Source organism: Choristoneura fumiferana, chromosome 4 (assembly GCF_025370935.1).
Source record: "Choristoneura fumiferana chromosome 4, NRCan_CFum_1, whole genome shotgun sequence".
NCBI classification, from domain to species: domain Eukaryota; kingdom Metazoa; phylum Arthropoda; class Insecta; order Lepidoptera; family Tortricidae; genus Choristoneura; species Choristoneura fumiferana.
Genome location: NC_133475.1, coordinates 20,892,451 through 20,914,474, shown reverse-complemented (window position 1 = coordinate 20,914,474; position 22,024 = coordinate 20,892,451). Strand labels below are relative to the sequence as shown.

General features: G+C 40.4%; 2 protein-coding genes and 1 pseudogene across 2 annotated transcripts in view; 1 reads left to right on the top strand and 2 right to left on the bottom strand.

Annotated features, from left to right (window-relative positions):
- The window catches only part of LOC141427628 (terminal nucleotidyltransferase 5C), a 425,121-nt gene that overhangs the window by 271,070 nt on the left and 132,027 nt on the right, over positions 1–22,024 (top strand).
- On the bottom strand, positions 9,801–13,710 carry LOC141427143 (uncharacterized). Its single transcript, XM_074086378.1, has 9 exons — positions 13,321–13,710; positions 13,020–13,184; positions 12,839–12,928; positions 12,249–12,329; positions 12,085–12,161; positions 11,932–12,006; positions 11,769–11,849; positions 11,558–11,617; positions 9,801–10,330 (listed from the first exon to the last, which is right to left on the bottom strand). Exons 3-9 carry the CDS (start codon positions 12,892–12,894, stop codon positions 9,801–9,803), a joined length of 960 nt encoding a protein of 319 aa, XP_073942479.1. The 5' UTR covers positions 12,895–12,928; positions 13,020–13,184; positions 13,321–13,710.
- LOC141427142 (uncharacterized) lies at positions 13,016–17,688 on the bottom strand (annotated as a pseudogene).

Here is a 22,024-nt window from a genome sequence, read left to right as displayed (position 1 = left end):
GCTGCACATACACGGTAGTGCTAGGAACAGCAGTAGTACATGTCACCGATGCTATAGGCAGTCAGCACACCGTGTCGCATTTTGATCGATTCCGGGGCGCAATCTAATTTTATTTCTGTAGATTGTTTGCAACGGTTAGGGTTGTCAACACGTAAATGTCCATATAATATTTATGGTTTAGCGGGTGAAAATGTAAAAACTTCGGAATGACATCTTGCATTGTTTCACCGAGACATAATGAAAGCCCAAAGTTTTTTATTGACGCAATTATTTTTACCAAAATTACCTCTGATTTGCCTACTGCACACATTCCGGTAAATATCGTAGAAAATTATGACAAATTTATTTTAGCTGATCCACATGTTACCAACGTTCTCCGATAGATATCATTTTATCTGGTGACATCTTTCCGCACATATACACTGGGAATAAAAGATTTTTTAAATTCTAACATGCCTACCGCTTTGAACAGCGTGTTCGGTTACGTCATAACGGCCGACTGGCCGTGCCGGCGTCCAGTGATGGCGATGTTGTAGCGTCTACGACATCCCTAATGTCGTACACTTGCGATGAGAATATTCTCAATGAAACTCTTAAAACGTTTTGGGAGATAGAATCTTTGCCGTGCGAGATTCCTTTAGATCCTTTAGATCAATTAGCGGAAAAAATATATGAAAAAAATCATTACCGCGACGACACCGGTCGTTACGTGTCTCCGATTAATGAACCCTGAGCATGAGCCCCTGGGCGAGTCGCGCGCCGCCGCCGCGCGCCGCCTGCTGCAAGTGGAGCGCCCGCCTGGCGCGCGCGCCGGCCCTGCGCGACCAGTACGCGCGCTTCATGCGGGAATACGAAGCGCTGGGACACATGGAGCTGTACGAAGGCGCTGAAGCGTCTCGTACTTTCGTGCCGCACCACTGCGTCTTGCGCCCTTCTAGTACTAGCACCCCCTTGCGAGTTGTCTTGACGGCTCATCAAAAACTAGTACTAACGTATCATTAAACGATATTCTCCTGACAGGTAGAAAACTACATCAGGATATATTTAAAATTATTAGTAAGTTTCGCTTATACGACGTGTGCTTTTCTGCCGACGTATCAAAAATGTATCGGGCGGTACTTATACGACCCGAAGAGCGAATCTATCAGCATATTCTCTGGCGTGACTCACCATCTGAGCCCATGCGCACTTATGAACTAAAAACGAATACATACGGTTGCGCAGCGCACCGTACGTTGCGGTGCGCACGATGCACCAGCTAGCGCGAGACGAGCAAGAGCGCTTCCCGGATGCTTGTCAAGTCTCTTGCAAGGATTTTATGTAGATGATCTATTGTGGTCCTGCCAGTCAGAATTAGAAGCTTGTAAGCTACAAGATGAATTAATGACTCTTCTTGGAAGCGGCGGTTTTGATCTGAAGAAATGGGCGAGTAACTGTCCTAACCTGCTAACTCGTATGCAGTCAGATCAAGTTACTGCATTATTTTCAAGACGATACGTTATCGTGTTCAGTGAAAGTTCTAGGCTTAATCTGGTTACCGTCTTGCGATAGTTTCATTTAACTATAATTTAACGATGATGAATTTTTACCAAGCGCTCGGTACTAAAGCTTCTGGCAAGCATATTTGACCCAGTCGGTTTTATATCACCATGCACATTTGTCGCAAAATGTATAATGCAAGATTTGTGGAAATTAAATCTCGACTGGGATGAATCGCTACCTGTCGAGTTGCATAACAAGTGGAGTAGGTTTATTACTGATTTGCCGGCGCTGTCTAAATTGCGAATTGAGCGTCACGTTTTAATTCCAAATTTTAAAACTGCCCAGTTAGTAGCATATTGCGATGCGTCAAGTCTTGGATACGCAAGTTGTGTTTTTACGCAGTGTGGATAGCAAAGGCAACGTTAAAGTAAGATTATTGGCTAGTAAATCTAAAGTTGCACCAATAAAGCCTATTTCGATTCCCCGCTTGGAATTAATGTCTGCCGTGTTGCTGTCAAAACTTGTTAAATTTGTCGTACAAAATATTAACGATTTGAATTATCTATTATCGCCCTTAGTGATTCAACCGTAGTACTGTCATGGCTTCAGACTCCGCCGCATAAATTTAAAATTATTCGTGTCTAATCGGGTGAGTCAAATCACCGAAGTTGTCCCGCCTAGCTGCTGGCACACGTGAGCAGCGAACACAACGCTGCCGACGTGTCTCGCGAGGCGCGCTGCCCCGCGCAGCTGGTCGACAAGTGCACGGAGTGGCTGCACGGCCCAGCGTGGCTGACTGACAGTCCTAACAATTGGCCACTAATATTTTTACCTTAAAACACTGACGTTATTCCAGAAATGAATCGAATACCGATACATTCTCTTTAACTCATGTGATAAAGGCTTTAATAATGACCTTGAGGAAACATTTAACAAAATTTCATCGTTTATAAAATTACAACGCGTCATGGCATGGTGTTTTAGATTTCTAATAATTGTAAATTAAAATTCCCGGAGAAGTATTTTGGCCCTTAAAAACATTAGAGTTAAAGAAAAGTCATGATACTATCATTCGCGTCATCCAATCCAATCATTTTTCAGTGGAAATGAAATTTTGGAAAATAATAATTACGTACCTACTATGCGTAAACTAGCACCGTTCATTGATGCTCTTGGTTACCTCAGGGTGGGGGGTCGGATCGCACAAGCGAACCTCCTTTTGATGCTAAGCATCCATCCTGTTACCGAAAAAATGTCACGTGACTAAAACAATTATCAAGCATTATCACGAATTTTATATGCACACCGGCCGCGCACGTTGCAAGGGATATTGTTGCAAAAAATATTGGATCGTCGGAGCTCGATGCCTAATTAGATCGGTACTTTCGAAGTGCCCTAAATGCTTCAAGTGCCGACGTTGAACCTTCAACCCGGCATGGGCACTTGCCCGCATCTCGCGTGAACCCGGATAAGGTCTTCAACCACGTTGGTTGTGACATTGGCGGCCCATTCTACGTCAAGGAAAGCTCTCGTCGTAATGCAAAACAGTATTAAGGCTTATCTAATTATATTCGTTTGTTTTTCTACAAAACTCGTTCACTGCGAAATTTTAACCGCATTGTCATGCGATGCGTTTTTAGCCTCATTTGATCGTTTTGTGTCTCGGCGTGTTTATGCAGCTGTTTATATTCGGATTGCGGAAAAAACTTCATAGCGCGGCTAAACATTTGAAGGACGTTCATGCCTTTTAAAATCAAGAATCAGTCACGAGACTATAACTGATCAGTTGTCGCTTGGAAGTCGAGTGGCGGTTCAACCCGCCAAGCGCTCCCTCAATGGGAGGATTGTGGGAGGCCGGGATTTAAATCCGCGAAATATCACTTGTATCGTGCTGTAGGTGATCGCGCTCTCACGTACGAGGAAATACTACGGTTTTCGCAAAGATTGAGGCCGTTATGAACTCGCGGCCTCTTTGTACCCTCTCAGACGATCCTAATGAATTCGACATACTGACAACCCGGTCACTTTTGTTGTCGGACAAAGCTTACTGGCCGTTCCAGATATAACTTCGAAGATGTTTCTCTGAATAGATTGTCACGTTGGCAATCCATCCAGAAGATTACGCAATCATTTTGGAGACGTTGGTCTGATGACTACCTGCACACTCTGCAACAGAGAGTAAAATGGTTTTCGTCACCAACAAATATTAAGGTCGGTGATCTAGTGCTTATCAAGTCGGAGCTGACTCGATCCTTAAATTGGCCACGTGGCCGAGTTGAGGCAGTTCATCCCGGTCGTGACAACGTTGTGCGTGTGGTTACCGTGCGAATCAATCTGGAGTGTATAGAGGCCAGTTAATAAACTGTGCCCTTTGCCTTATGCAAATTAATTTATCAACTAGATAGGTTAGTTAGTTGTAGAACTAGATTAGGATACTCTTTCATAGAAATAGGTAAATACTATTGATGGTACGTTGCCTAAATGTAGTAAACTTTGTTTTTTTTTTATTATTCTTTACCACAACTATTTAGTGGAAATCATCACGTTGATTTCGGTGGGGGTAATGTTCGATTCTTGCAAATAAGGGTAGATGATATTTTTTCCCACTAATTTGAGGGGTACTTCCCACTGGAATGGCGATGCTATCTTACGCTGAAGAGGCTTCCGATCGGACGTTCCGTTTATATGTAGACGACTTTTGTCGGTCTTCTAACCTCTAAAGACAGTTGGTGCTGTGTTTGTGTTGAGCTCGTAGTTCCTAAACCTTCACAAAGTGCAAATCCCGAGGACCCCTACGCAGTGTCAATCGCGAAAGGAGACCCATTTGCTGGACTGGTGCTGGAACCTGAAGGTCAGTGGGAATTTTCATACGCTCGAATTTGGCAAAGGGTTGTACTTACGTCACAAGGAAATTCACAGTTACTTTGATCTATTATTTTTTATTTTAGCTTGCTTTTGCAACGGAATTATAATCAAACAGAGCGCTTGACGGGGTGTTAAATATTATATCAAGTGGCGCTGATCAGGCTTTCAAAAACCGGACCTGAAAGTAGTCACCAAACCAACTCACAAATGCTTACAAAACCGTCCGAGACGGAAACATCCTTATAATGCATGTCTTGAGGTAGCCTACTTGATAACGTTGTTTTTACAAATTCCAGAAAGAATTTGTATTCGTCTTTATTTTGTTTTCGGAAAAAAATTGATAAATCATTGATAGCAGAATTTAATCTCGATTTTACTGCTCTTTTTTCTTAATATTTAAAGCTCTCATAGTCCATCGATTACCATAAGTTTTTCCAAAGTTTATGAATTTTCTTTTTTCTTTAGTGATTTTTCTTAAAAGCCGGACTGACCACAGCGGAACTGAGGTCGACGAATGCGATACGTGAAAAGGACATCTTGTCAATAGCTCATAAAGTAATCATAAAATTTGAACACATCCGTCCAAACATAGCACCAAAAAACAAATGCCAATCAATGGCTGCTAAGTCTTTGTTTAAGCCATCGAAGTCAGATCATGAAATTTATTAAAGGACAGCACCAGCAGCTTTCATTGGGCCATGTACTTAAATTTAAATCAATTAACAACGCTTTGATGAGGATTTCGCGGAGTAAGCGGAAAGTCGCATCCTGTACTAGGCAGTCCACTACCACAGAATTAGGTCTAGAATACTTGTTTATATTAAAGACATTTAAATTGATTCATACCAACTGATAGCCAAAAAAATCTCTTAAACAATTATTAAATCATTATTACTGGTGTTTAGCATAAATGGCCGTGCCAGTAAATATCCATTCTGCGTGGTGAAATATTAAAGTCACCGGTTAGCAAAAAGTATCGGTCGGGTGTCAATTATTAGTTGAGTGTTATTTCAAAGAATGAATCGACGTTCCTAGGTGGGACCCGTGTGAATAAAACACAAGCACATTTAAAAAATTCTACGATGTGATTTTGTTGTTACATTACTAAGCGTATTGAAACTCCAAAGGCATTCGGAGTGCGCGGGCGCGGGGCAGGGCAGTCCGGGCGCAACGCAGTAGCGAGCGCCTCGCCGTCAACCATTACAAATACCGCCGCTCGCTCCGCCCCACTATCAATCTCAGATCGATCGCTTTATAGCCACTCACTTGCTTTTGGATTTTAAAAATGGTGGCCTATATTGCTCTGTCATTTTTGCAAATTTTCCGCGAGATGCCGTGTTTTATTGAAAAATTCATAACTTGGCTTCTACTGGACCATTTGCTATGTTTATTTTACACATAAAAGCCAATTAAACAAAGATTTGATGTAGTTACTTATTTTATGGATTACAATATTGAAAATAATTATAAAAAATGCGTAAAACTGACACACTGATAAAATTGAACTCTTCAAGCAGAAATGTATTTTAGAAAAAAAACTAAAGCGATAACACCCTTTTTGTTTACATTTAAAAAAAGTAGATTAGTTGTTCTTTCATTTGATGCCAAATACAGTATAAGTGTTCATATAAAATTGTATAGTAAACATCATTTCATTTTTAGATATGTAACGCAAGACGGGGCGAAATTGTTTCTTTGAATCGTGATTTATTTGTGGCTAATTTAGAAAGTCAAGAACCAAAATATAGTTCTAATTAGAAAAAGCAACTAATAATCATAAATTAGAATGAATATATTTTGCAATAATCACGTAAATTACGGTTCTATGAGTCTAAATAACAAAAATTATGTACGTACCACCGAAGTTTTTTTTTCAGTCGAACTAAAACCCTTCAAACCACAATATCACACGACACAAACACATTATAAATCACAGTCTGTACCTAGGAAACCACAATTACACAAACTAAACCGTTATTACATAGAATAACACTGATTTTAAGGTAAATAAACAAAGCCGTTACGAAAAAACTCAGCACGTGTTAGGTTAGTGTGCTCTCAACTGCCGAAACTCGAAAGTAAACAAACATGGCGGCCCGTTAGGTTCGGAACACAACGGGCGCCACCGGGTCTATGCGGTGTTTTAGAATTGAACATATGTTATTTTAAGTATTACGGTCTATAAATAGTTTAATGTTTGCAAATGTTTTACCTCTTTTCATTTACTTTATGTTCGAGTCTTTATCAGTTATGCAGTCGTTATTTATTCAGACTTAAAAAAATAAGTGGTTCTACGTTAGACTGTATTTTTTAAATAAATCCTATCCTACTAATATTATAAATGTGAAAGTTTGTGAGTGAGTATGTTTGTTACTTCTTCACGCTGAAACAGCTGGACGGATTTGGCAAAAAGTTAGTTTAAAACCTGGATTAAAACATAGGATACTTTTTATTCCGATGTTCCCACGGGACAGGTATAAAATCTCGAACTAATAACCGCTGGGCTTAGAGTCATGAAATTTGGCATGGGTGTTTTAATTTAACGTCAATGAAAACCACGATGTAATTTTAGGGAATTCCCACGGGAATTTAATAAAATCCCGGAAATTTAATTCAACTGCTGTTATTATAAAGGATAGGCATTTAAAGAGGTTGTAGCAAACTGCTGTTAGGCAGTGGATAAAAAACGATCGAATGTGGTTGGAATTGTATTGTATTTTTTTTACATGACAAATTTTAATTTATTTATTTAATCTTTATTGCACAATAGAAAAAACTTAACTCACAAAAGGCGACCTTGAGGCATTCAAAGTCAAAGTCAAAGTCAAAATATCTTTATTCATTTTAGGCTACAACAACCTCTGCTGAGAAGAATCCGGCAAGAAACTCAACGAGGTATATATATTTTTTTAACAGATTTACAATATTATTAAATGATATCTATACATCACAAGTATTTAACACAACTTCATTTTTAACACAGTAGGTTCGCTATTTGAAGGGATCGCTAATGCGGATCGGAATTATTTCCAAATATCCCTGTCCATGATATAATCATTAACTTTATAATACGCCTTTGATATTAATGTCTTCTTGACAATAGATCTGAATTTTGTATCGGTTTCATTCATAATATTTTTTGGAATTTTATTATAAAAACGTATGCAATTTCCCAGGAACGACTTTTTGGTTTTAGCCAGTCTGTAAGTGACTCCACAGTGACTCCACCGCACCTGAAACTAATCGCAACGCAACTATATACCAAGCATAAAAAGTAGTGAAGTGGTCATTCTTTACCAGACTACAAATGACCAGATACCAAATTAATGATTATAATGTATTTATAGCCTGGCAAAAAAGAGTAGAAATTCAAAAGTATTTCTTGGATGAAAATCTATCTTAATATTTTTTGTACAATCTTAGTCCTAATATTTTGGGTGTGCTATGATTTGCATAAAAACAATTGGCGAATTTTCATTTAATACGAATACCATAATTTTAATGTATAGAAATAATGAATTTACATTTACAGTGCAGCAGTTCTATATTTTTCAGTTTGTATTTTCAATTTAGGTTTTACGGGATGAGCGTAAAAGTAAAAATTTGGAACTGAAATAAAAAATACAAAAAAGATTCCAAAAAACCAATCTTAATACATATTTTTTTTTAAACAGATTTACAATATTAATCAATGATATCTATACACTAATTAAGGTGAAATAGGTAAAGAAGATTTTTCGACCACTCGGTAAAATTTCGAAATAATTTTCGCCGAGCCATTAGAAAAGCAATTCTGCAGTTTATATTTGCCCAAATGACATTTAACTATTTGTTATTTGCCTAAGTAAATTATTTGCTTCATAACCATTTGCCACATAAAATGTTGCCAATTATTAGTTTAAACGTTGTTATGAATTTTTGTAATTATGCCAAATTTAAAAGTATATTATATCTAGTAATATTATACCTTATGTAGTTATGAAATGAACATTATGACTGATTTTAGTATGATTATTGACTGTTCTGTTAGTTAAATATAATGTATATTACAATTATGAATTTAGTTTTTATGCAAATTGTTTATTATGAATTTTGTCAGTAGTTAAATGAAAATATGCAAGAAGTTTTTATGACTTGAACGGCACCCTAATATTTCGTATGGTACTCCTCAAAACATATCTCTAAGCAAAGTGTCACCTCACATTGCTTACAGATATATTTCGAGCGAGACTTCCTGCACCAGTGGCATCGAGCATTTTTCGATGGCCCTTGGCCGATGAAATGGTTACCTTGGAGAATGGGTCTTTTTTGTCCTCCTGGGGACTGTATAATTGCTCTTGTTTTCACAAGGGGATTGCAATTTACACGAGGTGGCAAATATACTGCAATCATTTCATCGGCCAAGCGTCGTCGAAATGCCCGATTTGTGATGTTTGTGTTTCGGCTTTTAAATATGACGAACGCATTATGGATCGATACATTTAAAAGCCGACGGAAAACTTTTTTGTACCACGCCATATTTTTTGACCTTTCAATGGGGTGCGCAGATAGCAATTGATCTTTCCTATCCACGCCGCCCATTGAAATGTTGTAATCTAAAACAGCTTGGGGCTTGTACTTATAGCGGCCGTATTTCTCCTTTCCACCCACCTCACCTTCGTGGAAAGTCGAAATCATGGCCACTATATTTGTGTCACGCCACAAAACGATGCTCACGTCCCTTGAAAAGGTCTGGACAAGTTCTCCGACCCGCATCTCCGTCTTTGCGAGAGACTTAATTGCCTCGGGCACAAATTCGCGGTTTACCCGCAGTGTCCCGAAACAATCTGTCTTTTGGGATTTGAGGTACCGTGCTAATAATGGCGAATTATAAAAATTGTCCATTATTAACGTGTACCCCAACCCCAGCAATGGCTTTGCAAGGCTTTGGACAATCTGTGCAGTGGCGTTCGTGGGAGGTGGAGGCATCGAAGACGCAGAAGTTGACACAGGTTCGTCAGTCAAGTCACTGTCGGGCTGTTCATTTTCGTCCTGTCTGTCTTTGCCGTCAGTAGTCTTCGCGTCCTTTCCTGTGTATACGAAAAAGCTCCACAAATAGCCCGTGTCGGACTCGCACAACTCGTAGCTTTTTACGCCAACTTTGGCAGCTTTTGTGGCGATTTTTTGTGCAAAGGACAGCCGACCGTGCCATTTGAGGAGTGATTCGTCTATGGCTATGTTTTGCTTCGGAATATACAGCTTGCCGAACTTCTCATTTAAGTGGTCAAGTACAGGCTGTATCTTCCGAAGCTTTTTTTGGGCACATGTGAGTCCCCTCAGGTCAGTCATATTGTCAGAAAAATGTATCATTCGTTTCAGTAGAGTAAATCGGTTATATGTCATGAGGTTTTTAAAATATTTCAGGGTGAGATACCCATTCTCCTTAAAGTAGTCGGATTCGACATTAAGTGGGGCTAACCCTTGCAAAATGAGTATAGAAAGGAAATGAGTATCTCCTCTCTGTCGGTGTTTTCCCATTTAATGAGTCTTGAGTGTTCGGTTGTTATCTGGTCAATTAATAAGTTGGAGTGCTTGTTCGTCTGTGTAACTATTAGATCTAGGAGGTGATCGTCGAAGATTTTTCGGAATATATCAAGTGGGGTCGTGGTGTCATCTAAATCAAATGTGGGTCCAGGTGTGGCTGTAAATATCTCACGCTGTCCTTTAAACGATGTATGGTCGCATGTCCAGTCAAATGTCAGATGGTCGATCGGTAGCATAGTCGTTATAGTTTTGTCAGCGTCTGCGTCTTCGTCTTCCAGCCATTGACGAACGTCTTCGGCTAAATTTGGTGGCAATATAGCGGACTCTTCGCATGTGATGTCGACGGGAGTTGGCTTATCATCAATATCACCAATATCATCTTCCTCGTCTTCATCACTTTCGGCCTGCAAGGTTTGGCACCAGCCCTCGAAAATCTCCTCCGCTCTCTTGGTTCCGTAATCTAAAAATTAAACAAGCTACTTGATTATGTTCAATAACAAATATAACAATAAATGAAAAAACAAAACACCATTATGAACTTCAAATGTGTTTTTACAAATAATTTTATATTTCGACAAAACGACGAAACAAACACGACGTAAAAAAGACGAAAGTTATGGTATTTGAAACGGAAGAAAACGTAACGGAAGTGTGTCCGGATTGGTGACAAAAACTTGGAGCAAGTGAATGAATTTGTGTACCTGGGATCGATGTTTACTAGGAATCGAAGGTGTGAAAGTGATATTGAAAGGAGACTAAAGGCTGGTAATATAGTGAATGGAGCATAGCACACCTTTATGAATAGCCAGAAAATCTCCAAAAGAGCTCGTCTGGCTGTGCATAGAGGGGTGCTAGTACCAACACCCCTCCCTCCCTCTGGGGTAGTAGAGGGGTGTCTTAGTTTTAGGTGGTGGAGAGGAAGGCCTAGACGAAAGTACCATGATCAAATCGGGGACATTCTGAAGAAAGGTCGGGTCAGGAACTCAGGAGTACTCTAAACCGACGTGCCTGCATGAAGAGATTGATGAATGTAGAGGAAGCGAGAGTTGTATGCCAGAATCGTAGCAAGTGGAAGGATGTAGTCTCTGCCTACCCCGCTGGGAAAGAGGCGTGATTTTATGTATGTATGTATGTATGTATTTTATATTTCGCTTTTAAAGCCTGACCAGAAATATATGACTACTCGCCATGTTGCGGAATTTCATTGGAACTCATTTCTTAGACTGTCAATAATTTTAATGATTGTCAGTGTCACTGTGGCGGTTTCTTTGAACAATAACAAAAATGCCCAAAACTGTTTGTAGTCAACAACGGATCATTGTAAATAATGTTTATAATAATCTACTGAAAAAAAAAAACGTTCGGGGAATGAAACTATTTCACTACAAAACCTTTCCAAATTAACATCAGACCTAACAGGTAAAGGTTGTAGACAAGTCAAGATGTCATTGTTCCGACTATACTCAACTATTGCCATATAAATAAGAACAATAGCGCCCTCTTGACAATAGTCATATATTTTTGGTTTACCTTTAATAATGTTTCTTTTGTATTATATATCCGTCACTGTGTTATTGTGATTTTAGTAAAAAAAACCGAGTATCAGATTGAACATGAATAAAGGAAATAATAATGATAAAAAATATCACATAAACCGTCTGATGAATAAATTATGCTTGTAACATACCTGGTCCAGTAATCACTTCTTTTTTATTATGTTTAGATTTGGTGTCCTTTTTAATAATATCTGAAATAGAAAATAAAATTATTAAGCAATTAGTTTTTTAAACCGCACCTACATTTTACAACTTGTGTTCATTGCTTAGCTGGGTATTATTATAATATTTTTCACCCCATCTCCCTAAATCGGTGAATATGCAAAGATAATTGACACTTACTTGGAATAACATTTTCTTTTGAAGGGCCAGGTTTTTGTGTCCTTAGCGTGGACGGTGTGAGTTTGACGAGCGTTTTGTTCCCTGAAATACAATTCAAAATTAGAAAAATCATAAGAAATCGATATGTCAAGGAAATAATACTCGTGTATTTGCGTGCACTTACTCTCATTTGAATTGGCCTTTGAAGGGCCCGGTTTTTGGGACCTGTGCGTTGCCGGTGTGACCGGTGTTTGTTTTCCTAAAATATAATTCAAAATTAGCATTGATCATAAAAAATCGAGAATCGTTCACTAGGGTCAGAGTAAACACAACATACTCAGATTGCCTGTAGTCCAGTCAACACGCAGGGGTGAGAAGCCCGGGACTTCTACGGCACTATCTAAACTTAAAACGCTGCAAAAGTTAAAAAACGCATGAAGTTTGTATTTTTTAAAACTTGCTAACAAAACAATAAAAACAGCATCTAAAAACCAAAATCACCTAGTTGGGGTATCACATTCTGCCTCGAGCCTTTGCTGGCGAGGCGTAGTCGCCAATTCGTTGCAGGCAGGGTCATCTTCTCTGTAGGCAAAATATATAAACGTGAATTGATTATAGTACATTACCATACCTAGGGCGGTGAATTAGTATATGTCCCGGATCGCAGGTGTTTGTGGCCTTCACCTTCGGATCGGATTCTTTACTAGTTACCGCCTGCGGTTGATATAAAGTTGCGTCTTGTCTCGGCCAGGAAGTGAGATTTTCTCCTTTTGGGCAGAAAATCCCAATTACGGCCTAGGGTGACGTAAAAAGCATTATGAAAGCAAATTTAATTACTTTATATTATGGGCTGCACAAATGCATGGCCAATTATTTATAAATGAATTCAGTAATAAATTGGTCAAGCAATTCTGCAGCACATTGTACATATACCTTATGTCACCATAAGATTGTAAACACCCATAGGTTTATAATCTAACACGCGAGATTGTAATCTAACGTAAGTAACCAATCCGTCAGTTTATAATCTCGCGCGCTATTTATATTCTCGCGGAGTTACAATTATACGGTGTCATATACAAACATCTTACATTATCTCCCACGGCATAAGCTTCCGAGCTGGAGGTGTCGCCGGAGACCCAGGCATTAACCGGCACTCGCTTCTATTGGGCGACTGTTTCCTAAAACATAATTGTTATATTTTAATACAGTTACTTCAGTGTATACCGCAATGTTAATAAATATGTATAACTGTAGTTTTAGAAATCTTACCTCGTCTGCTTGCGAGGAGGGGCGTCTGGCAGCAAGAACCTCTCCAGCTGCTTCTCCCTCTTCTTGGCCACATAGGTATTACGGGTCTCTGACGGAATAGCGTTTAATCTTTTTTTGGTGTCGGCGAGCCGTTTTAAGATTACCACTTTTTCTTCTTCATATGATCTAAAAAAATATATATTTACATACAAATTCCCGCCGTGTCTCATTTATTGCAATCAGGTTGCTACAAGGTTTTTCGAAAGTGGTGACGACATGATAATCTGTAGGTACCTACGTATAAGTAAATAATTAAATTAACCTGGAACTAGGACCTGGAACCGGTGATGGTGGGCTTGGTGATGAACTTTGAGGAAATAGCTCTCTGGGCTGAGCTAACCCCTTTCCCTGTCCTCGCCCGCGTCCTCGCCCTCGTTCACGTCCTCGTCCTCGTCCACGACCGCGTGGTCTTTGGTCTTCGTTATTTTTTGATTTAACTGGTCTGTTTAAATCATATAAAATAGCCTACATAAAAATAAAACCCCATGCACAAAAACACACCTCATGCACTGCTTTTCCGCCAAACAAAAGATGCTCAAAATGCAATCTTAACTGTTTTCCGCGCAAATGTAAAATTTGTTAAGAGCCCCTCAGTCGTCATACATATAAATGAAGAACCCGAAGAAGCAGTATTTGATTAATTTAGTAGAAGAACAGCCTTTTTTCTATTTACCCAATTTATATAATATACAAGACTATGGTTATGTAAAAACCGCCAAGAGTATATTTTTTGACCAATAATTACTTTGTTCTACCCATGGTCGCTGTTAGCGTAACCTACTAAAAAAAATCTGGTCACTGCAAAACTTACGGTCATATTATGGTGTATTTTTTATTCGAAAAGTGAGCGCTAGGAGTGCAATGGCTCAGTGCCTAAAACACAGTACCGCGGCATTCCGCGGAAGTTTTAAGTTCGCGGCGTCCAGTGCTTGGAATGATATTCCTCTCCTATCCAAGGGGCGTCTAGTGGGTACAGCTTCAGCGCAAGCTGAAGGAATACTTATTGACGCTCCAAAAATCCCTTCATAATACCAGCACTTTGATAGGCCAGCCTGATGTTTTTGAAACAACTTATTTGTCCCTTGTTTTTTTTTTTTTTTTTTTTTACTTATATTTTATTGTAGTTTTTTTTTATTCTTGTTTACTTACAATAAACATATTTATATATCTTAATTTTATATATTGGAGTTATTTGTGTATCATTCCGCGAGTCACAGACGGTTCTGAACAGAATATCAGCGCTGCAGGCGTTTAACCCTCAGCATAATGCTGAGTCAAGCGGCCGTTTCACTTTTGCGAGACACACAAAATCATATATTTTAATTTTGATTCTTTTTTTTTTTGGCTAATTTGTGTTTTGCTGTTGTTGTTTTTTAGTTTGGTTGTATTTGTGTGTCTTTGTGACGTGAATAAATGTCTTCTATATCTATTTCTATTTCTATTTCTTATTTTAGATTATTAAAAGTTATCAACTAATTAGCCCAAAACACAGCCTAATTAAAATGACCAACAGTAGTAAATTAGTTAAAAAACATGCGATGAAGAATACACTTGTTTAAATAGATGAGTAAATACATAAGCAGTTCAAATAATTGAGCTCATTTACTTAGAATTTTTATTTATGAAAAATTAGCTGACTCAGCAAGCGTTTGTTGTGCTTTATAAATTTATTCGTAGTAATGTTGTTACGATTTTAATTTAATTATTGTTCCCGTCCCAGTTCCCATCCGGTAGAAAGGTGAAATGTATTATTATAAACTTAAAAAAAAAATTGCCATAATAAGAAATATAATTTTATTCTGCTATTCTAGGCGGAGAATAATGTAATAAATTAAAAGCCATGAAAATCATCCAGCAGTATTCGAATTATAATGTAACACCACTTTTTTTAAAGATATATAATATTCTTTATATGTAAAAGGTTGGTTGTATTGTTAGTTTATTTCATTAAATAATTAACTTTTTTTTTTCTTTTCATCTCTACAAAATACTTATACTCTTTGAACATTCGAGATTTGATAGGACCACATATTTAATACATAAAACATACATAATTAAAAAAGCGAAACACCGGGATTAGTCTGACACCATTGTTACACATTAGTAGGAAAATCACAAAATGTACCAAACGCGATCGCAGCGCGTCTGGTGTGCTCCATGCCTTACTATGTCAAAACGAGTAGTTGGCTAAATTGCTTTTGCAAGCTACGGCTACCATCACCCGTACCCGTACTTACATGGACCGTTACTTGTTTTATTCGCTAATCCTGTGTAAATAAGTCATAGATGTTAATAATTTATGTTTATTTATGAAACTTAATACTTAAACTGTTTTAAATCACTAGAATATTACGAGAAAATTCTATTTTCTTCAAAATGTTGGCCATTTCAATCGCAAGTCACCGAAAAAATCTCTGTCTTAACTACTTTGAAGTGAGATATAATTCATAATTATTAATTGGGACTGAAATAGCTATAATCTGATAGATAGATAACAAGAATCGTTTAATGTATACTTTTAATAGTAAAATATAAATTTGAATACTTACGGCATTTTAAAACAATGCACTTTCACGCAACTTCACTTTTTACAAAGTTGAGAACGACAGCTATTTAAAAATATTTTTGTTCTATCATGTTGGCTGCCAATTTTTTTATGTGTTGCTATCTTATTTGGGTATGTTTAGGACATAGTTTAAACCGCTCCAAAAGTGCCCTTCACAGATTAAAAAACAAAAATCGTATAAAGGTCGTCTGGTAGCTCTGCTACCAGAAGCAATTTGTAGGTTGTCAAAGTTGGTAGCTCTAGTTACCGAAAGCAAGTGAGTGGGTAAACAATATACCTGTCGTCGAAATACTCACACGTCAAAAAATTTGCATTTTACCAACTTTCTGTTATACATATTAGATCATAATCATTGTTGAAGTTAGAAAGGAAATTGTGGATTTAGTACGCAGTCCCTGAACGTTTTGATAGTAAATATAAATATCTTGGAAGCCATTGCATAAAAACATTTTACTCGTACTTGTTATGCATTTAAAGATTACATAGGGTCGGCAGCGACGCAGGCGCATATAAATTAACAAGTGTATGTATAGTTAAATTTAGAACGTGTATGCATACTTTTACGTTTTTTATAAGTATAAGTGTTGTTTTTGGATATAGACAATAGTTGCATTACAAAGTAGGTAGACAGAAGATGAGTGCAGCATGCAAACATGTAACCCATTAGCAAAGAAAAGTGACTTAATAATGTAAGAAAGCTTATCACTATTATTACGATACGGCAGAATAATTCTAGTCACTTAAGTTTTGACAAATCAGAGTCATTTTTATGTGAAATATTTTCGAAGTCTCGTTTTTACGGATAAAAATCTTGCAATCCCGGGTCCAGACAAATGTGTAATGGATATCGATCTTGAGTTGGCGGGTACGTTTTAAGAGAAGTTTGTTGGTTGGCGTAAGATGGTCATTGATGAACAGGCCTATAGCTGGGCCCATCCAGGCCAATATCCGCGCTCGTCAGGCCCTGCGTGCGCGCACTGCCGCTAGAATCTGGTCCTTATAAATACGCCTTGTAAATTTGACAATAATAGCGGGTGGTCGCGGATCATCGTTACTCGGACCACCGCCAGCTTCGCTATCTGATTTGACAAAACGGCGAACTCGGTGAATGGAGTCCACTTCTCGATCAATTTCAATGTTGACACCCACTTATTGCAAATCGAGCTTAAGATGTTTACAAGATTCTCACCCTTTCTCAACGGCACACCAGAGATCTCCAAATTGTTAAGTCTAGCGAATTGATCCCGAACATTGTTCTCGTTTTTGTAAGTTAGATAGTTTTTCCTTAACAAGGTCCAGTTCGGCTTCCAGCTTGGGCAAAACCGTCGTCTTGGTCTCCATGGCGATAACTCGATCCTCCAGATCGGAAAACCGAGTCTCCATTAAGTTCCATTTGGTGTTTAAGGCTTCCATAGAAGATAATACGTTATTTATTTGAGTTTTCATAGAACCAAACTCCGTCCTAAGAGCTTTTATCTCCTCCAGCACTGCTGCTGTCCCAGACGAATTGTCAGGAGTCGCGCGACACTGCGGGCACCGTACGGCAGCTTTTCTGTCGGCATTCATCTTACGATAAGCCGTCTCTTGCATGCCGATGCAGGCAAAGTGAAACTACCACGCAAGCACCGCATCCAACAACGTCCGTGACAGGCTCACTGCACATCTTACACTTCATTTTTAGAACGTGTAGTCAACTGTACAATTTACGATCACAGTAATTACGATCACAACCAAAAGTTGAGGGTGCGCAACAATATTACGTTTCTAACGGAACGTTACGCGACCGATAGCTGCGACCGCTGCTTTTGCACTGAATCATATTTGCTCATCATCATCATCAGCCGGAAGAAGATGTTGAGCAAAGGCAAAGCTCCCCCTTAGTCTCGTGCGGCCCAATATACATAATAAGTTCAAGGGGATAACGGGCCTATGACAATGGAACAAATAAAAAATTTGTTTCTCTATCGCTTTATACCACGTCAATTTGACTTTATTCCCGAAGCAATAGATTCAAATCGCCCTGAGAATTTTAAAAAACCGCCAGATCACGAAATCCCCAGGCATATCATGGTGTGCCTCATACCTACCAATAAAAATATGACAGATCAGGGTAATTTTCTGGAACTATTCAGTAGTTCCATTTTAAACAAAAAAAATATATATAGGTACCTCGTTGAGTTTCTTGCCGGATTCTTCTCAACAGAGGTTTTTCCGAACCGGTGGTAGATTTTTTTTGACATTCATAAGTGCTTGTTATAGCCTAAATTGAATAAAGATATTTTGACTTTGACTTTGAAACAAAACTTCAGCTAGAATTTGCCTCGGGACGCAAACGAAGTTGCCGTTATCCTACTCGTACCTACTGCGTGAAGACCGATCAAACTGATTACATTTGCACGTTTACAATCAGATCGCGTACCGCATGGCCCGCGGGGCGGATAAGGGCATGACGGCGCGCCGCATCGCCATCGCTCACGACGGTTACGAGCAGACCCTCCCAGCGGCGGACCGCGCGCTGCTGGACGCGCTGCTGGAGCTGCGCGCGCGCGCCGTGCGTCCAGCGGCGCCGCCGCCGCCGCGCCACGCGCCGCGCGCCTCTACCGCGCCGTGCCGCCGCGCGCCGCGCCCGCGCGCGCGCCATCGCAGCGCCCCGCAGCCCGCCTTGAGGAGTCAAGCGGGCGCCGCTCTATAGGGAAGACCTGGCAGATGACGTGAGTTCAATGAGGGCTATATTTTTTTGTCTTTCTAGATGGCGCCACTGTTGCGTGAGGTATTAAGTGTGGCTTTCAAAGTTTGTTATAACATACTGTAGAGGCCGAGAAGTAGTGGGTGGCCGACCAAGTAGGCCTCGGGTTGCGTGGCTGGAAACCCCACGTTCCGACCGAGTCTTGTATAGTGCTTTTTCTCAAACAGGACATAAATTAAAATAAACAAGAAATCAAGCTGGCGGGACGCTTGTCTGGTCGCCCTGTTGTGTGCGCGCGTGTTGCGCTGGCTGCTGGCGCTGGCGCGGCGGACAAGGGGCGGGTGCTGCTGGGCGTAGGCCGTGTCGCAGAGCGCGCGTTGAAACAAAAGACGGTCGCATTGCCGGCCAGCGGCCTGCAGGTTGTATGAAATCTCTTTGCAGGCGCTAGAGTGACCGCGCGCAGGCAGGCGAGCCGCAGCGCCTGCATCGCGATACTTCTCAGCCTATTATTTGTAACACAACGTCAATATTTCATGTCATGTTTGAGAAAAATATCCTTCACGTTAACTTCCAGGGCGTATACATAGTGGACGCAGGGAGCCGCGGCGTATGGGCATGGGTGGGCCCGGGGGCGGGCGGCGCGGCGGCGGCGGCGCGCTGGCGGCGCGGGGGCTGGCGGCGCGCGGCGCCACGCCGGGCCCGTGTCGGCCGCGCCCGCCGCCCGCGAGCCGCTCGAGTTCGCCGCGCTCTTCGCCAACTGGCGCTGGTGCGACAAGCGCCGCGACAACCGCCTGCGCGTCGCGCGCTCCGCCACCACCAGGCTCGACGCTGTCAGTCTGGCGGCTAATGCGTGGCTCGCTGCAGAGGTAAACATTATCACTAGCTATAAGTTTTGACTTTAGTTACATCAATGATAGGTACCCATAGTGGATTGACAGTGCGAGGCTTTCTTCCACTTGTCTATGAAACTTGACCAGCCATCGTCATTTACATTCTGCTGAATTCTTAAAACTACCTAAGTACTAAGTAGACATAATGTTATATAGGTAATACATAATATAAATAATAAATAAATAAATAAATAAATGAATGTAATTTTTTATTTTTATTTTATTTTATTCGGAAAACCAACAGCTTAAATTAACTAATACAGGTGGAATACAGAACATGTAACAATATAGAGCCAATTAAAGGTTTCCACGGATAATACGAAGATATGAACACATTAGCACAAAAATGGAAAACAAATTAAACACAAAAAACAAACTAAATGGAAAACAAAAAAGAAAATTTTGAACAAAAAAGAAATCAAATAGGCGACTGAGCCCGGGATGAGGAGCAAAGAATTTGATGCTATACGATTTCTTACTGCAGCAGGTTTTAATCGGTACAGATCTAGATCCTCATAACGCTGACACAGTTCGTTAATGAAATTCATCTCACTACAAGGTTTAAGTATGTATGTGATTGACGTGAACTTTCTATAATAGCTATTTACGTGTCTTTAGAAATGTGATTGAAACGGGTGCTTCGGACTTTGGCTGACTGTTAAGTTTCAAAATGATCTGTGGCGTCGTCACTGTTTACTGGAACTAAATGAAAAGAGTCGACATGACAGCTAGTTATATAAGGGGAGTTATCAGTTATCAGACTTATCAGTGTGTATGAACCCCCCGCATATTATGGCCACTAGTCACCGCCACTAAACGCGACCACAACGTACGTACGTGCGCGCGAGTAGAACGAAAAAACGTGGCCACAAGTAGCGAGCGCCGTCGACTCCCGCAGCTTGTGGCTCCTCTGGCGCTCAAACGATGGGAGAAACGCGTCCGAAATTAGTAGTAGAGGTCGCGTCGCGGTCGCCACTAGTGGGTCAATGTGCGAGGGTCCCTGAAACGGGTGTTGAGTAGCGTTGTGTGCGCAGGCGCAGCTGCCGGACGACGGGTCGGGCGCGCTGCGCGTGTGGCGCGTGCGCGCGGGCGGCGCGGCCGAGGTGGAGCGTGCGCAGGCGGCCGTCTTCTTCGCGGCGGACTGCTTCCTCGGCCTCTACACCTACCACGCGCCCACCGCGACCAGTCCATACTCTACTACTGGATGGTAAGTTGCCACTTGATCAGCGGCAAGATCGTACACTCACCAGCATGAATATCTGACACAGCAAAGCGAGCAGAAATATCTGATACGACTCTATAGGGCCGCCGGTAGGACGTGTAAGATATTTTTGCACACTCCACTGGGCAGATTTATGCAGGTGGCTGTACTAGCTCTTAACGAAAACAAACTTAAACTTTAAAATGTACAATCGAGAAAAAAAATTATAATGTCAATCAATAGGTAAAGGTAGGTACATCTAAAATACACATAAACAAAGTTTCATAAATCCTACTAAGTCTTACAGGTCTTATGTATGTAGGTATGTATGTAAACTGTTTATTGTACAAAATAAGTAAACAAACACAATTGACAAACAATGAGATCTATGTAGGTACAAAGGCGAACTTATCATAGTAGACTTCATTAAATATTTGTGAAACTGCTGGTATTTAATATATTAAAGTGCCTAGGTAGTGTATTTATCTGTCTGTTCATAACTACTTATACTTAATTGACAAAATTTACTTTCAGGGTGGCTCTTCGCCAAATGATTTGAGGAATTGGGTGCTACAGAAGCCAAAGACCTCTACATTAAATTGGGGCGTCTTCCTGTTCAGGTATTAAAATATAGTTTATTATCAGTACTTAGGTAGGCCTTAAGCATAGCAGAGGAACGTAAATATCATTCTTATCTTATTACAGGCGTGGGTGTACCAAGGCAAGGAACCAGCGCACTTCTTGCAAATATTCAAGGGACGTATGATCACTTACGTGGGCAGCGCAGACGACTACGATCGTAAGTACGAGTACCTACAAGTATCGAGATTCAGAAATCCAAGTTGAATGAAAACCTGCCAAAGACCTGGAGCGCAGCATTTTAAGTGTTAAATAAAAGAACACATCGAGTCCGAAAACCAGACTGTGTTCCAAAATTGGCATCATGGACGTAGGCAAAGCCACCACGAGGCTCAGGTGGGAAAAGGCGAGAGTTCTGTTGCAAAGATGTGAGTTCACGTTACCATTTAGTGGATACCCCGCGATGGTCATCGGCTCTCCATTGTAACAGACAGGTCAAGGCCGAAACAGTCTTGTCTCATGACGAGCACTTCGAACCCACTACACAGTGACACAGCCATCGAGCATTCAATAAGTATGAACCTAGAGCGGAATTCTAATTTAATTTGTCTGAGATACCTACCCGCATTTACTTTGTTGACCACAAACTTCGTCTATTTCCTGCAAGAACTTTCAAACTTTCTGGAATAAAAGTAGATAGGTGCCTAGGTATAATATTAAATGTGGATCCGAACTGGAAACAATTTTAAAAAACAATTCAGCAGTTCAAATTCCCCATTCATCGATGGACATTGGGCACATCGCAGTTCTTAGTCGATAACTCGGTCGACATACAGCGTGTGGTGACGCCCCGCAGACGTAATAGCGACTAGTGAAACCGAATGCAGGCAGGTTATGGAAATCTCCCGTACCCCGCATTATCCGTTATCTATTAATGAAACTGAGCTTCAGGCCCTGGTTTGTCTGACCACCCGCCGCCGGCGACCGGTGACCGACGCGTGTCCGCGACCGACGAACATTTCGAATGTTTTGTTCGGGAATGTT